The sequence below is a fragment of the Oncorhynchus nerka genome, linkage group LG10, assembly GCF_034236695.1.
Source record: "Oncorhynchus nerka isolate Pitt River linkage group LG10, Oner_Uvic_2.0, whole genome shotgun sequence".
Lineage (NCBI taxonomy): Eukaryota > Metazoa > Chordata > Actinopteri > Salmoniformes > Salmonidae > Oncorhynchus > Oncorhynchus nerka.
In genome coordinates, this window is record NC_088405.1 from 33,615,145 (window position 1) to 33,633,517 (window position 18,373).

Sequence of the window (18,373 nt, forward strand, 5' to 3'; positions counted from 1 at the left end):
AGGGAGAGCAATAAGTAAAGTGAGAAAGGGAGGGGGGTTAAGTAGAGTGAGTGACTGACTGACTGACAGCAGGGAAGGAGGGAGAAAGGGAGCGAAAGAGGGATCTGCGAGTGAGGGAGTAAATTGAAAAAGCAGAGGGGAGCAGGGTCTTGCAGGAATTTAGAGGGAGAGGGGAGTTGAAAAGAGAGACGCAGCATGTTGAGAGCTGCTGTGTTTCAGTGGTCCCCTTCAAAGGGAAAGGCCTGATGTCTTTACCATGCGCTTCAGGACTGCAGGGTAGGACCAGTGGGGCTGGGGCTCAGGCAGTCTGAAACACCACACAGTCTACAGCCTACACACTCTACATGAACCTGCACAGAGCAGGCATAAGGCATACATGCATTGGGGCTCAATAAGGATGACATAATGGCTGTGTGAGGGGTTTTTGTGCAGATTGCTGCGGTGCTATGCTGAACTGAGCTGTGCTAGGCTAGGCCTTTGTGAGGTCCAGAGGAGGCAGGTGGGAGTAAATAGGATGAGCTCATTGTAATGGCTGGCATGGAATCAATGGACCGGTATCAAACGCATCAAGCATATGGAAACCACATGTTTGACTCCGTTCCATACATTCCATTCCAGCCATTACAATGAGCCCGTCCTCCTATAGGTCCACCCCTTCCAACTATCCCCTCCAGTGTCCCTCCAACTGTAAAACACAGTTGTTTAGTGTGTCGTCATGGCAACTTAATGTTACCTCCACAGACAACCTGGGGAACTAATCACGGCTGCCACCCGGCAGGCCGCACGCCTATACGCCCCAGGGTCTAACCTTTGACTTATGAGGGCTGGTGTGACCCTGTGGGCAGGGAGCGAGGGGTGGGGTTCAGGGTCCTAAAAGTGGTTGGGTTGTGGTTCGGGTATAGAACTGTAACCCCTGCATTAGCCAGTAGGCTACTAGAGAAAATATACACGCCACTGTGATATTCTATTGGATCTGGGGTTGAATTGAAAGTAAACATTCGGAAACTGAAAAACTCTCATAGAATTACCTTTCTCATTTGTATATCATGGATAGAATTTCAGGTCAGTTGCAATCCAGAACTGAGCCCAACCCTGCGAACATCCTTGCTGTTGCTAACACACAAAGCTACGGCACTTTTGCCAGATCATTTATTTATGGGCTAACTGTCATGTCATCAGTGTCATCCTTAACCATGCTATTTTGACCTTTCAAATGACACCGATTCTGTCATAGCTGTGGGAAGTAGGGACCAATATAGTAGTAGGGACCAATATAGCTGTCTGTAGCGTGACAAAGAATTCTCACCCCCCCCCCAAAACGTATTCCTGCAGCTTTTACAGTGTGTAATATTTAAGAGGTATTGTGAATGATTTGTATTGAATTTCCTCCCATCGCTGTTGTTTATACCTAATTAGGTAAACAGTCTGTATTTAGAGCTGTGGTGGAACCTTGAGGAATGTTCTACGGCTGGGGTGGGGGTAAAGGGTGGAAGACAGCCGACAGAGCGCACATTCCACCAGCAACGTTCTCTGTTTTCTGCCCTCAGGCATCAATCAGGTGTGTTATCTTTGTGTTCCCCGCGGGGCCTGTCGGTGTGGCCGTCACCCCTCTGCGCTGACAGAGGGACCCTCATATCTGAGGCCCTGATAACACCCGGACCCACAGAGAAATATCCTCAATGTCCAGTGAGACGCACTGACCGATCTCTCCTCATCTCCCCCAACACACAAGCCATCAGGGCCCTGCCTATACACCCCCCCCACACTTCAATACAGCCTCTAACTAAGTACACACTGTCCTAATTCATCCACATATTCCAACCCCCCCCCCCCCCAAAAAAAAAGAATATCTATAGTAACTCAACAGTATCAGTCAGTGTTTCCTGAACAGTTAGTTCCCTATAGGTTGTGGAGTAAAACAGGCTTTCGGTGGGTCAAATCAAAAAGGTTTGGGAACCAATGGCCCACCCTACTCACTCTGCCACCAGTCCCCCTCCCTCTCCCACCGACCTCATTCCCCCCAAAAACCTGTACGTCCTTCCTGTTATCAGAGAACTGAAATAGCCACCAGAGTCAATGAGAAGCTTTGTCTGACACCTGCCCTGCTGCAACCTCACACGAAGTCCACCACTTCATGTCATTAAGGCCATAATGGACAATAAGACTCTAAACTGTTACACTGATGTCTTTTTATGGACATTTTGTGTACTGTCACAAATTTGACTCTCACCAGGGGCTAGAAATGTTCCTATGAATCCATGAAGTACAATGACTTACTTTCTATGTAAATCCGTTAGTATAATTTGTACAAAAGTTACTTAAATGTCTACTCGAAAACAGTCAATGTAATCAGGAAAGTAAACAATTCTTTATCATTCTCTAAGTCATGTATGTGAGTTGTGACTCTAGGAACCTCTGTCATGAAGTAGGTTTAGTGGTTTGGGAGTAGGTTGGGGGGGTGTGTTGAGGGGACCAGTTGATACATTTGATGTAAGACGTGCTGGCTCTCTGACAGGAGCTGTCGCTGGAATAGCAGGGGGGTCCTTATCAATCAACCCCCCCATCCGCCAATCAAACAGCTTTACCGTGACAACCACAGCCCTGCTATCTGCCCAGCTGTCTTTCCCTCTCTCTGCCAGCCTGAGATGGGCTTGTTAGGAGGGGAACGAGTCATAGAGCCACAACTAGAATGGTTTGCCCGAGACAGCCATTTTTAGAAGGGACAAGATGGGAGTTATGGGGAGAATAGATGAGCAATACATGAGCTACGTGTTATGGTTAGGTTTAGGGCATACACATCCACATACTCCCCAGTACACTCTCTGTGGCTCTTTGAGTGCTTCAGAGGGAGAAGGCGACCTGTTGCCTTTGTTTAACAGTAGCAGAATGAATATGTAAAGCAGAGCTCATAAATAGAGGGCTGAAAAGCCCCCCTGTCGAGAGCAAAGCCCTGCTCTGAGGCTGCATCTAACCAGGCCACGGCAGGGACCACACTCACACACTGTCCTGTCCACACACACAAAGACAGCCTGTGACTCTGTCACTATCCTCTCACACAAACACAGGCATCACTCAATCAGGGAGAGATTGAGGGGCCCTAAGGGAAATCATATGAAAGAAACAGAGCACAGTGTGAGAGTGTCATGATTTCCACAATATAACTGAGTGATTGAGCTCTTTTTATAGTAGGGTGCTAGGGGCTGGTGGTAGGCCTATTGGTGGTAGGCCTATTGGTTGGCATATGGTCATCAGGTGTTGGGTATTGCATATGTGTGTGTGTGTGTGTGTGTGTGTGTAGACTGGCTTCCAGTTGAAGCTCGCATCCGCTACAAGACCATGGTGCTTGCCTACGGAGCTGTGAGGGGAACGGCACCTCAGTACCTCCAGGCTCTGATCAGGCCCTACACCCAAACAAGGGCACTGCGTTCATCCACCTCTGGCCTGTTCGCCTCCCTACCACTGAGGAAGTACAGTTCCCGCTCAGCCCAGTCAAAACTGTTCGCTGCTCTGGCCCCCCAATGGTGGAACAAACTCCCTCACGACGCCAGGACAGCGGAGTCAATCACCACCTTCCGGAGACACCTGAAACCCCACCTCTTTAAGGAATACCTAGGATAGGATAAAGTAATCCTTCTCCCCCCCCCCTTAAAATACCTAGATGCACTATTGTAAAGTGGCTGTTCCACTGGATGTCATAAGGTGAAAGCACCAATTTGTAAGTCGCTCTGGATAAGAGCGTCTGCTAAATGACTTAAATGTAAATGTAAATGTAGAAGAATGACTGTGATGTTTGTGTGTGTTGCTTTCATGCGCGTATGTGCGTGTGTGTGTGTGTGCTGAGGTAAAACTCTGTTTGTCTCAGGGTCGAGAAGCAATGCCAGCCCATATGGGTGTCTTTATCCTGGGGTTAGCTCTGCTCTCTCTCTCCTTCCCTCCGTCCAGCCCTCTTTCCCTTCTGGTAAGGCTCAGTAACCATTATGGCTATGTGATAGCCACTGTCACTGCTGTAATCATCATAGTTTTGGTTGTTTTCAACAGACAGAAAACAACAGGTTGTCCTACAGGGTGATTTGGACAAATTGTGATGAGACGTCTTCCCCTCTCCGGGAGTGAAAAAACATTGGTTAGGACATAAGAGCGTTGGATGACAATACTAATTGAGGTGGAGGGAAGAGAAACTCAGATGTATTTCCTCTATGGTGTGTCTCGCTGCTCTTCTATCTCATAGAGCTTCTGTCGCACAATTCAAGAAACTAGAAGTGGTGAGCAACGGACGGATATCTAACATCGTCGAACGCAACAAGTTTGTTTATTGACAGAAAATAACCCCTTCTTCTGAAAGCTACAGACAGACAGTAAAATAAGAAAAACACGTTTGAAAACATTTCAAACAAGGCTGTACTAACCATTTTCACCAGTGTGAAGTTTGAACCTGCCTACAGTGTATTCTGTATGGTATTCCATGATGGGGAAAGAAAGGTGATTTATTCGGGCCTATCAGCCACAGAAACAGAGAACGACTTGCAAGTGCATGCTGACTCTACCGGTTAGCTGTGGCTCATGACTTGACTACACAAGCAAAAGCGTTGAACACACCTCCTCAACCACAGGGTCTAAACTCTGACCCCCACATCATACGCCCACACCTCAACCTACCACTGTCAAAACCCCTAATAACACAGGATACCCTCATAGGTTGACCAGGTTAACCACACTTAACGCTCACTACCTTACACGGTTAACTATCAACGGTCAAAACTCTGACCATGTTTTATCATGATAGGTAAACCCTACCGCACATGGTTAACCCTGCACAGTCAAAACTCTGACCATGTTTTATCATGATAGGTAAACCCTACCGCACATGGTTAACCATGAACGGTCAAAACTCTGACCATGTTTTAGCATGATAGGTAAACCCTACCGCACATGGTTAACCATGAACGGTCAAAACTCTGACCATGTTTTATCATGATAGGTAAACCCTACCGCACATGGTTAACCATGAACGGTCAAAACTCTGACCATGTTTTAGCATGATAGGTAAACCCTACCGCACATGGTTAACCATGAACGGTCAAAACTCTGACCATGTTTTATCATGATAGGTAAACCCTACCGCACATGGTTAACCATGAACGGTCAAAACTCTGACCATGTTTTAGCATGATAGGTAAACCCTACCGCACATGGTTAACCATGAACGGTCAAAACTCTGACCATGTTTTATCATGATAGGTAAACCCTACCGCACATGGTTAACCCTGCACAGTCAAAACTCTGACCATGTTTTATCATGATAGGTAAACCCTACCGCACATGGTTAACCCTGCACAGTCAAAACTCTGACCATGTTTTATCATGATAGGTAAACCCTACCGCACATGGTTAACCATGAACGGTCAAACATCGGACCATGTTTTAGCATGATAGGTTCTAGGTTCGCCCTACACTGTTAACCCAGGAATGGTCAAACCCCTGACCCCGTTTAACGCCCCACTTCAGTCACAGGTTAACTCAGCTCCACTACAGCCTCTCTCTTTAGGGCTGTAAAATAGCCTTCCAGAGGACAGCGCTCACTGCGGAATCACACAGTCACAATGCAAAACTGGGAAACGGTGTGTATTGTTATTCGTAGGGGGAGACACTCCGGCCCCTTTGACTGGGGGACTCCGTCATTACAGGTAGTTGTGAACTGTCACCCCTCGTTGAGATTAGGCCCAGTACACAACAAGAAATAGAGACACAATGACATCAAATAGGTTTCAAGGTAAACTCCCTTTAGAGTGGAAGAAAAGGCAAGACAAGTCACAGAAATGGGCACCTGGTGTATTGCTGTATATTGGTGCATTGTTTTTTAACTCTGGTAAATGAAGAAAGAACGATGGCCGATACCGCGATAACAGAATGATGCTGAGACTCCCATTTTTCACTTTGAAATGTCTGCCAAACAAAAGTCAATGATTGCAAAGTTAAACAAACCATACAACTTTGGTAACAGATTGATGGCACGAGTAGCACAAACCGTCATTCAGTTCCCAAACTTCGCATCTGCACTGGTCTTCAACATGTGTTTTAGTCAAATTTTCTATGGAAAATTATCAAAAGTTGTCCTTGTGCATAAAGTTGTTTAACTTTGGAATCAATGGTTTTCGTTTGGCGTACATTTTTTAAAGTGAAAAATCGGAGTCTCAGCATCATTCTGTCACCATGGGATTGCCCAGGTGTCTCCCTGAATTTGTGAGAGCTGGGCTGGTTTTGTCATGACCCCACAGAGTAATAACGATGTGAAGCAGGAACACAGGGCCAGTGTAACGGTAGGCCTACATTCTGTGCATACTGAAAACAAGTGTTGTATACTGTACATCAAGGGTGTTCTTTCAAAGGCAATAAACTGTAGTAATTGGTTCATTCAAGGGGCTAGAGTGATAGGGAGTGTGGACTGACCGAAGTATGAAGTTTGATCTTGGTTGTTTCTCTGTAAATGGTCCAGGAGCTGTCATACTTGTCGCCCTGTCACTCCGAGGTTCCTCCACTAAACCGGCATGAGAGTGTATGTGGCGCCCTCTAGTGCTCGGCTGTGCTTGGTGCCTCTGTGGCAGGGAGGCAGACTTGACTTACTATAGGAGCAAAGGTCCATTTGAATGACAGCTGACAGCACTGAATTTGAACAGCGAGGTCAATATACCATCAAACAAACCCACACAGGCATTGGTTGATGAATCGAAATGGAACAAAATGAAGCAGGTATTAAGATTGTTACATTTACCCACTAATCTTGTAAGGACTTGAAAGCTACAGCATAACTCCCGGAACAACAGAACGAGAGGCAGAGGCAGCAACAAACACCTCTATTTCAACCCTCTTGTAGCTTAGACATATGTTTACGTTATGTAAAGTCCAAGCTCATAGCATAAGCGATATTTACTAGTAAGTACTAATATTTCATTCACTACATTAACCCATATAATAGCATTATTTTCGGCTGTAGGCTACTGTATGACATAAAGCATGACCTCTAACCTACACTGAGCAGACTCACTTTACAACCAGCAGGCATGAGATGAGACAGACACCACATAAACTAAACAACACAGCTAGTTCTCTGACATCAAAGCCAACAGGTAGAAACGCCCTGACAAACACACATCAGACAATGAAAGGGGCCAATCAACATCTTAGGGCTTTAATCATATCTAGGAATAAACATGTGAACATGCCAGAACACCAGAGAAACCAGCTCTGCCCTCTAAAAGCCTGAAACCCGCCCAGGATGCTTATTGGTTTCCACATTGGCATCAGCAGTGCTGTTTGTGGCCCTCGGACAGGGCTGGATAGTTAGCACTTAAAACAACCTCACTGTGGCCCCGAGGAATACACCTCTGGACCCTGCCCTAGTGTGTGTGTGTGTGTGAGGTATGAGAGAGTGTATGCATGTATGTGTGGGTCACAAGGTCGTGGTAAAAGGGAGAGAATAGACCAAGGCAGTAACACACTTGGAGACCCAGTAGCACAGAAGTGCCACATTTAGCGGCTATCCGCTACCATGTTGACAAATGGAACAGTCTAATAAAAAGCACGAGCTGGCACACACCCAGAGCAAATTATTTAGTGTAGAGGTGTGGGGAATAAACTGTAAGCTATAAACAAAGAGAGTCACACACTCCATATGTTTAACCTGTGATGCCGAAACGTTGGTGAATTTGACCCAATAAATTACTGGGAGGTTATACATCTGGAGTGTAAAGTATGACCTCTCTTTGCTTTATAGCTGACAAATAGAACCGTAACAGCTCTGACACAATGAGAAGAGAGAAAGAGAGACAGACATAGAGCAAGAGAGAGAGAGAGGAAGAGAGAGAAAGAAAGAGAAAGGGGAGAGAGAGGGGGAGAGAGACAGAGAGAGGGGGGAGACAGAGAAAGAAAGAGAGAGGGGGAGAGACAGAGAGAGGGGGAGACAGAGAAAGAAAGAGAAAGGGAGAGAGAGAGAGATAGGGGGAGAGAGACAAAGAGAGAAAGGGAGAGGGAGCAAGAGAGAGCGAGAGAGAGAAAGGGGAGAGAGATAGAGAAAGGGGAGAGAGAGAGTGAGAAAGAGGGGGAGAGAGAGAGCGAGAGAGAGAAAGAAGAAAAAGAGAGAGAAAGAGAGGGAGGGAGAGAGACAAAGACAAAGAGAGAGAGAGAGAGAGAGAGGGAGAGAGAGAAAGGGGAGAGGGAGCATGAGAGAGCAAAGAGAGAAAGGGGGGAGAGAGAGAGGGGGAGAGAGAGAGCGAGAGAGAGAAAGAAGAGAAAGAGAGAAAGGAGAGAGAGAGGGAGGGAGAGATAGAAATGTAAAGTAAATATTTTATGGATCGCTGGGTTCTTATGTCTTCCCTGCAAAGAATGAGGCTGTACAAAGTGGGTATTGTGGACAGATAACATTAGGGGTAAGATGTTGGAGTTAAGGAGTAGTTCACTATTTTACAACATGCTGTTAGATGGTTGCTCATCCTGAAAGTAGGCTATGGGCCAGGAGAAATTGTAATCCACAGTTCAGTTATCTTTTAATAGTAACTACAGTCTTCAGCTAACTTTAGCCACCGCCAGCTAAAAATCAATGGAAATGATGGGGGCATGTGATCCCGTTACCAAAATCACCTGAAATCAACTCAAATCAACTCCATATTTGGTTTAATGTTACTTCAAGGTGATTTGGACATAAACAACAAAAACATGTTCACATGCTCCTATCATTACCATTGGGATTAAGCTAGCTGTGGCTAACGTTAGCTGAAGTTTATAGTGGCTTTTTAAAGAAAACCGAATCATGAATTGCAATTTCTCATGGCCCATAGACTACTTTCAGGTTGAGGAACCATCTAACATGTTGTAAAATAGTGAACTACTCCTTTAATGGGACATACTGTTACATTGGAGATGGGGTGTAAAATGGGCTAGCTAGATAGTGATGAGAGAGTGTGAATAGTATTACTTATAATTACAGTATGTTGTCGCTACGCCTACAGGTAAAGCATGGAGCTTGTTTAGCAAAGTTTGATGAAAATTGTCCAAAATTTACATTTACATTTAAGTCATTTAGCAGACGCTCTTATCCAGAGCGACTTACAAATTGGTGCATTCACCTTATGACATCCAGTGGAGCAGCCACTTTACAATAGTGCATCTACATCTTTTAAGGGGGTGAGAAGGATTACTTTATCCTATCCTAGGTATTCTTTAAAGAGGTGGGGTTTCAGGTGTCTCCGGAAGGTGGTGATTGACTCTGCTGTCCTGGCGTCGTGAGGGAGTTTGTTCCACCATTGGGGGGCCAGAGCAGCGAACAGTTTTGACTGGGCTGAGCGGGAACTGTACTTCCTCAGTGGTAGGGAGGCGAGCAGGCCAGAGGTGGATGAACGCAGTGCCCTTGTTTGGGTGTAGGGCCTGATCAGAGCCTGGAGGTACTGAGGTGCCGTTCCCCTCACAGCTCCGTAGGCAAGCACCATGGTCTTGTAGCGGATGCGAGCTTCAACTGGAAGCCAGTGGAGAGAGCGGAGGAGCGGGGTGACGTGAGAGAACTTGGGAAGGTTGAACACCAGACGGGCTGCGGCGTTCTGGATGAGTTGTAGGGGTTTAATGGCACAGACAGGGAGCCCAGCCAACAGCGAGTTGCAGTAATCCAGACGGGAGATGACAAGTGCCTGGATTAGGACCTGCGCCGCTTCCTGTGTGAGGCAGGGTCGTACTCTGCGGATGTTGTAGAGCATGAACCTACAGGAACGGGCCACCGCCTTGATGTTAGTTGAGAACGACAGGGTGTTGTCCAGGATCACGCCAAGGTTCTTAGCGCTCTGGGAGGAGGACACAGTGGAGTTGTCAACCGTGATGGCGAGATCATGGAACGGGCAGTCCTTCCCGGGAGGAAGAGCAGCTCCGTCTTGCCGAGGTTCAGCTTGAGGTGGTGATCCGTCATCCACACTGATATGTCTGCCAGACATGCAGAGATGCGATTCGCCACCTGGTCATCAGAAGGGGGAAAGGAGAAGATTAATTGTGTGTCGTCTGCATAGCAATGATAGGAGAGACCATGTGAGGTTATGACAGAGCCAAGTGACTTGGTGTATAGCGAGAATAGGAGAGGGCCTAGAACAGAGCCCTGGGGACACCAGTGGTGAGAGCACGTGGTGAGGAGACGGATTCTCGCCACGCCACCTGGTAGGAGCGACCTGTCAGGTAGGACGCAATCCAAGCGTGGGCCGCGCCGGAGATGCCCAACTCGGAGAGGGTGGAGAGGAGGATCTGATGGTTCACAGTATCGAAGGCAGCCGATAGGTCTAGAAGGATGAGAGCAGAGGAGAGAGAGTTAGCTTTAGCAGTGCGGAGCGCCTCCGTGATACAGAGAAGAGCAGTCTCAGTTGAATGACTAGTCTTGAAACCTGACTGATTTGGATCAAGAAGGTCATTCTGAGAGAGATAGCGGGAGAGTTGGCCAAGGACGGCACGTTCAAGGGTTTTGGAGAGAAAAGAAAGAAGGGATACTGGTCTGTAGTTGTTGACATCGGAGGGATCGAGTGTAGGTTTTTTCAGAAGGGGTGCAACTCTCGCTCTCTTGAAGACGGAAGGGACGTAGCCAGCGGTCAGGGATGAGTTGATGAGCGAGGTGAGGTAAGGGAGAAGGTCTCCGGAAATGGTCTGGAGAAGAGAGGAGGGGATAGGGTCAAGCGGGCAGGTTGTTGGGCGGCCGGCCGTCACAAGACGCGAGATTTCATCTGGAGAGAGAGGGGAGAAAGAGGTCAGAGCACAGGGTAGGGCAGTGTGAGCAGAACCAGCGGTGTCGTTTGACTTAGCAAACGAGGATCGGATGTCGTCGACCTTCTTTTCAAAATGGTTGACGAAGTCATCTGCAGAGAGGGAAGAGGGGGGGGAGGGGATTCAGGAGGGAGGAGAAGGTGGCAAAGAGCTTCCTAGGGTTAGAGGCAGATGCTTGGAATTTAGAGTGGTAGAAAGTGGCTTTAGCAGCAGCGACAGAAGAGGAAAATGTAGAGAGGAGGGAGTGAAAGGATGCCAGGTCCGCAGGGAGGCGCAGTTTTCCTCCATTTCCGCTCGGCTGCCCGGAGCCCTGTTCTGTGAGCTCGCAATGAGTCGCCGAGCCACGGAGCGGGAGGGGAGGACCGAGCCGGCCTGGAGGATAGGGGACATAGAGAGTCAAAGGATGCAGAAAGGGAGGAGAGGAGGGTTGAGGAGGCAGAATCAGGAGATAGGTTGGAGAAGGTTTGAGCAGAGGGAAGAGATGATAGGATGGAAGAGGAGAGAGTAGCGGGGGAGAGAGAGCGAAGGTTGGGACGGCGCGATACCATCCGAGTAGGGGCAGTGTGGGAAGTGTTGGATGAGAGCGAGAGGGAAAAGGATACAAGGTAGTGGTCGGAGACTTGGAGGGGAGTTGCAATGAGGTTAGTGGAAGAACAGCATCTAGTAAAGATGAGGTCGAGCGTATTGCCTGCCTTGTGAGTAGGGGGAAGGTGAGAGGGAGAGGTCAAAAGAGGAGAGGAGTGGAAAGAAGGAGGCAGAGAGGAATGAGTCAAAGGTAGACGTGGGGAGGTTAAAGTCGCCCAGAACTGTGAGAGGTGAGCCGTCCTCAGGAAAGGAGCTTATCAAGGCATCAAGCTCATTGATGAACTCTCCGAGGGAACCTGGAGGGCGATAAATGATAAGGATGTTAAGCTTGAAAGGGCTGGTAACTGTGACAGCATGGAATTCAAAGGAGGCGATAGACAGATGGGTAAGGGGAGAAAGAGAGAATGACCACTTGGGAGAGATGAGGATCCCGGTGCCACCACCCCGCTGACCAGAAGCTCTCGGGGTGTGCGAGAACACGTGGGCGGACGAAGAGAGAGCAGTAGGAGTAGCAGTGTTATCTGTGGTGATCCATGTTTCCGTCAGTGCCAAGAAGTCGAGGGACTGGAGGGAGACATAGGCTGAGATGAACTCTGCCTTGTTGGCCGCAGATCGGCAGTTCCAGAGGCTACCGGAGACCTGGAACTCCACGTGGGTCGTGCGCGCTGGGACCACCAGATTAGGTGGCCGCGGCCACGCGGTGTGGAGCGTTTGTATGGTCTGTGCAGAGAGGAGAGAACAGGGATAGACAGACACATAGTTGACAGGCTACAGAAGAGGCTACGCTAATGCAAAGGAGATTGAATGACAAGTGGACTACACGTCTCGAATGTTCAGAAAGTTGAGCTTACGTAGCAAGAATCTTATTGACTAAAATGATTAAAAATGATACAGTACTGCTGAAGTAGGCTAGCTGGCAGTGGCTGCGTTGTTGACTTTGTAGGCTAGCTGGCAGTGGCTGCGTTGTTGATTCGGGGGCTAGCTGGCTAGCTAGCAGTGTTGATTACGTTACGTTGCGTTAAAAGAACGACAATAGCTGGCTAGGTAACCTAGAAAATCGCTCTAGACTACACAATTATCTTTGATACAGAGACGGCTATGTAGCTAGCTATGTAGCTAGCTACGATCAAACAAATCAAACCGTTGTACTGTAATGAAATGAAATGAAAATGTGATACTACCTGTGGAGCGAGGCGGAATGCGACCGGGTTGTTGAGTCCTAATCGGTAGACGTTGACCTTAGATGGTAAAACTATGTCATGAGAAGGGCCTTGCGTCCCTGCTCTATCTCCACCTCTCCTCCTTCCACCTCTCTCTCTCTCGCTCGCTACCTCTCTTCCTTTCACCTGTCTCTCTCGCTCTTTCTCTCCATCCACCTAGCTACTTCTCATCCTTCCACATCTCTCCGTCTACCTAGTTACCTCTCTTCCTTCCACCTCGCTCTCTCTCTCCCCCTCCACCTAGCTAACGCTCCTCTTCCACCCATCTCTCTCGCTCTCCCTCCACCTAGCTTCCTTCCCTTCTCTCCGTCCTACTTCCTCTCTCCTATAGTCTTAATTGGAGCCAGCGAGAGCTGCCTAAATCGCATTAACAGAGCTGAGTGGGGGGGGGGCTCATCCATCTTTTTTTATTATGGCATGACAGGGCTGGCCGTGGAGCGCCCCTTCCATTTGTCACTAGCCTCGTTCGCTGATAACGGGCATTTGTCACGGCGTCGCCTGCACGTTAATGCCATCAGCATTGGTGACAGCGGCGCAGCAAGGGAGTCACGGCGACACACTCATCCGTCAGCGGCAGGCTTCCACAGCCACAGGGACACACCGCAATAAGGCTCCTCACAGAGCTTATGAAGTCAGGGTTGCTGCCATTAATTACACTGCTGCAGAGAGAGAGAGAGAGAGAGAGAGAGGTGGAGAGAGAGCGAGAGAGAGACAGAGAGGTCGAAGGAGGAGAGGTGGAGAGAGCGAGAGAGAGACAGAGAGAGAGTGAGAGAGGTGGAAGGAGGAGAGGTGGAGAGAGAGAGAGAGAGAGACAGAGACAGAGAGAGAGAGAGGGAGAGAGAGCTGTGTAATGTAGTGTGTTTGTATGCAATGCATACATGCTTGTGTTTGAGTGAGCTACTGCAGCGAGAGTGAGAAAGTACATATGAACATGTAGAGATGTCTGTAAGAATATAGTACTGTTTTGTATTCGTTTCTAAAGTAGATTACAGACCTACCACAGCCACATTATACTGTAGACCACAGTCCAACATAATTCTAACAGCAATTATCTTTCTGGCCACTGGGCGTCAGAGTTGAGTCTGCCCTGTCAGTTGAGAGTCAGTAGGTTCCTCTACTAATTGGACAGAGGTTGTTTCCTCTGAACATCCTGTTGGGAGAAAGGAACTCTATCATGAGTGTGGTGTCACAGTGAAATATCTCCCCCTGTCTGGGCACAAGTCCACATGCTACAGAGCCAAGCATGAGTCAGTCAGTTGGGGATACCCTCTGTCACTTTTTGCCTGGCTAGGGAGCTGCTTGAGAGGCAGAGATCCCAGCTAACAATTCTAGGGGAGAGAACGTTTTTGTAATGTCACCCTAATGTTTGAGTGTTTTCTGTTAGTTAGGGGAACATTCTATCTATGTTAGCAAAAACCTTCTGAGAACATTTTTAGCATGTTTTAGTATTGAAGTTACGTAGGAGAACGTTACAATGTTCTCAGAATACTCAACATTAATGTTATAGACACGTTTTATGGGACGTTGCAAGAACATTAATGTGTCCAGTTTTCTGAGGGTTAGGAGAATATTCCATCAACATTCCACCAAACATACATAGAAAATGGTTGCAAGCTCTCAGAATATACGATTTTAATGTTCTAGACATTATGGGGTGGCAGGTAGCCTAGCGGTTAGACCGTTGGGCCAGTAACCGAAAGTTTGCTAGATTGAATCCCCGAGCTGACAAGATAAAAATCTGTCGTTCTGCCCCTGAACAAGGCAGTTAACCCACTGTTCCTAGGCTGTCATTGTAAACAATAGTTAGTTCTTAACTGACTTGCCTAGTTAAATAAAGGTAAAATCAAAATGTTTCATGGGACATTGCAAGAACATTAATGTGTCCAGTTTTCTGAGGGTAAGGAGAATATTCCATCAACGTCCCACAGAACATGGTTGCCATGTTCTCAGAACATAAGATACAGTATTAATGTTCTTGACACGTTTCATGGGAACATCGCCTGATGCTTCCAAAGAAATATTCTCCCAACAAAATGTATGTTTCATTACACCTTGTTATTGATCTAATCAATACGCCGATTGATGAATAACTTATCCTTTCATAGGTAAGGGATACTCACACATACCCACAGTGCTTCTAGCATTTTCAACTTTTTTTACAGTTTGAAATACATTATGCATGTTAATTTATACTGTAATTATTATTCACATGTCCTCCCGTGGGATTTGAACTCACAACCTCTTGATTTACAGTAGTCTGAGTTTTCTGCTACGCTACCATGTCATCTACCAGTTAATCTGACTGTGCTCATGCATTGATTGGATTTAGGCCCACTAATTTCAGCAATTTTAACGCTTTCAGTATAGTTGTTTAATGTTGGTGGTGCATGTTAACCTTTTTCAATGATACTCCCAAATCACATGTTGGCAATAGTTTTTCTTGAGTTTGTTTTTAACAGAGCTGATATTTACTTTAAAGTGCATTCATCCTATTACCTTACACCTACCAAGTTGTTTCAGATCTAGCCAATAAGCACATGTTCTAGAGACATTTCTTATTGGCAAAGCGATGAAGGGTGTTCGTCATTGGTGCTGATGGCCTGGGTTTGTGACCTGCTAGGGGAGTCATCCTACTCTCACATTCTTAGCTAAATGTGTTAATGTCATTATTTGGCAACAGTTACAACACACCTATCTGATCTATTTAAAGTTAGTTTCTTAGTAGGCAGATTTATTCGACCAAAGCAATGCGACATGTGTAATGAAAACGCCAGCTAAACAACATTTTTACATGTTCGACAGTTGTGGAATTGTCTTTCGTCAAACTTTCGTTATTGTGATAAATTATGATGGAAATTACGATGGTGTATTCGAATAAATGTTGATTGCCGAATCGCGGGGCAGGTGATGTCAACTCTTATTAACTATTAAGCTCCACTCCACATTTAAATATAAATGCCTATTGTTTCAACTATGAAAATAATGTTTATTTGCAGGATAAGGATTGTCCTGACTTTCAAGAATGGCCGAATTGCTTCGCCTTGCTTTTATAGTTGGCTGGATGCAAGTTTTACCATCCAATTATTTCAGATTTACAGGTGTGCAAGTTTCACTGTAGTAGACTACGGACCGTGGCGAAACGTTGGCACATGATAATTATAAGAATATGGCAAAAAATAGTCAATTCTTGCATTCCGTCCATGCTGAACTTTTGCGGGCTAGCTGAGACGTGAACCCGATAGGTAGGAGGACATACAACCTGTCGCCAATTTATTAATGCACAGTTTGCCTAAATGTATAACGGCAACACTTCAATCACTTTTTCATTTTATTACAGGTGTGACGTCATAATGTCCAGCTGTTTTTATCGACACAAGACAGTTTTAATGAAAGGCAATTGTCGCATCTATTTTCTATACAAACTATACATCTGTAGGATTTCCCCTTGAGCACGAATCACGACCTCATAAATGATCAGCATTTATTAATTCTATATATCTGAGCATCTCAATGAGAACGCTGTCGTCTTTTTGAAATCCACAACAAATATACCATGTAGGACACATTTGAATTAAATCAGATAGGTGTGTAGCAACTGTTGCCAAATAATGACAAACACCCTAACCACTGTCCCAATAAAAGATATCTCTAGACTGGCCTACTGGGCCAGTATAGTTAGTCCCTGCCCATAAGAAACCCTAACCCCTCCTCCCTAGGCACTTATGTAGATGAAACAACTTGATAGGTAAGCAATAGGCTGAATGTACTTTGAAGTAAATCTCAGCTCTTTTCAAAGTCCAGGAAACAAACTATTTTATTGATCATAGTGATTCAGGAGTATTATTAAAACAGGTTAACATGCCCCACCAAGATTAGACAATTATACAGAAAACCCTTAAATAGCTGAAATAAACCAATCAAATCAATGATGAGAATAATCAGATTAACCAATACCTGACACTGACATGGTGGCTAGCAGGAAGATCTGAATGTGGTGAATTAAGAGTTTGTCAGTTTAAATCCCAGGTGAAAAGCACTGTGTGAGAGTATCCCTGACCTTGCCAACAGACAACGAGCTATAAATGGATCACTGGTACAACAATGAGGGCGTAACAAGGTGTGATGTGAAATGAAACATGTTTTTTTTTAGGGGGAGAACGTTTCTTTGGGACCATCAGGCGACGTCCTGACAACTGATATGCAGAAATGTTCCTGCAACGTTCAAATGAAACGTGTCTAGAACATTCATATCTTCTGTTCTGAGAACATGGCAACCATATTCTGTCTTTGTTTGGTGGGATGTTGATGGAATATTCTCCTAACCCTCAGAAATGGTCGACACGTGAATGTTCTTTCAACGTTTCCATGAAACATGTCGAAAACATTAATATTGTAAATTCTGAGAACATGGTAACCACTTCCTGGGTAAGTTCAATTTTACATTAAGGGGATGGTCTCTTGGAAACATTCCTTGCACATCATGGGCACATTCCTATGAAAACATTAGTTAGTGACCTAATGAGACTCTTAATGGAGCGTTCTCTGAAGTTGTGGGAACGTTTGTTGTTAGCTGGTATGTGCTATACATCTGCAGAGCTTGCCAGAGAAGTTATATATGCTGCACAAGAACACTTGAAACAATACTGGTTGTAACATATCCCAAACAACCCCAAACCCCAAAAGTGAATTTTCAAAAACCATACATCATGTTTTGTGTTAGATTCTAATGACTAAAACAAAGTGAATGTCTCTCCTGAGATGTATTAGACAACAAAAAGGATTGCTCTGAAAACAAGTATATAATTGATCATAAACATCATAAAGCTTTGCATGTTATTACTTTGATAAAATATTTGAATGTACACATTTCAAATACAGTTATATATTAGAAAATAAACTCTGGCTTTTGATAAAACCATACAGTATGTATAAAACACATCAAGCTACACCCGTTTGAAAAATGTACAGATCTGTCAGTTTTGACATAACCCACACACCCTTTAAATGACTGCAAAATAACAAAGGCTTGATTTGGAATCGGAAGGTAACAGGCAAAAAGAAAGCATATGTGCAGTATATTTACGTGTGCCTACAGTATGTGTGCATGTCTCTGTTACTGCATGATCTCAAAATCACAGCTTAATCTGAAAGTAAATCAGTACGACGTGATATTGTATCCTGCTCCTCCCATGATTTCTTTGTGGCAGCCGATACAGCTTTTTACCTATCAATGGTCATACTGAAGAAAGAAAAAAGCTACTTCTGAGTTTTGGAATGCAGCCAGCCTCTCTCTCAGAGCCACTATCAGGGGACGGAGGAGGAGCTGTCAAACTCCAGCGATCCATTCTCCAGGGTTCCGTATCCGTTCATCTTCCTCAGTTTGAGCTGGTCGGGATGGCCCAGGCCCTGGGTCTCTGGCACCGCCTCCTTGGAGGCGAACATCTGGCTGATCTCCACGAACGTCTTGTTCTTGGTCTCGGGGATGACGAAGAACACAAAGGCCGCCACCGCCAGACATACGCAGCAGAACACCAGGTAGCAGTAGGACCCAGCGGACATCTGACACCAGGGAGGGAGGGATGGATGGACAGACAGACACAGGGTTTTGATTCTAATATCCATAGTGCTTGGCCCTGATTTGTGTTTTTTTGCAAAGGCATTGGTCCTGAGGAGCAAAGACGTTGGCCATGCTGAGTGAGGGTGGACACCATGTCAAGTAAAGCCATGTCAGGAAGAAGCAGAGCCATGCTGAGGCCAGGCAAAGTAGAATACCACCCCCGGGCAAC

At 46.0% G+C, this 18,373-nt stretch overlaps 1 protein-coding gene across 2 annotated transcripts in view; it reads right to left on the reverse strand.

Moving 5' to 3' along the window:
- Nucleotides 1-12,650: 12,650 nt before the first annotated feature.
- The window catches only part of slc2a15a (solute carrier family 2 member 15a), a 28,649-nt gene continuing 22,926 nt past the window's right edge, over nt 12,651-18,373 (reverse strand). For both annotated transcript variants that reach the window (XM_029669607.2, XM_029669606.2), the window contains one exon: nt 12,651-18,146. In XM_029669607.2, the coding sequence (XP_029525467.1) occupies nt 17,892-18,146 (255 nt within the window). In that variant the 3' untranslated portion in view covers nt 12,651-17,891. The remainder of the gene's footprint in view (nt 18,147-18,373) is intronic.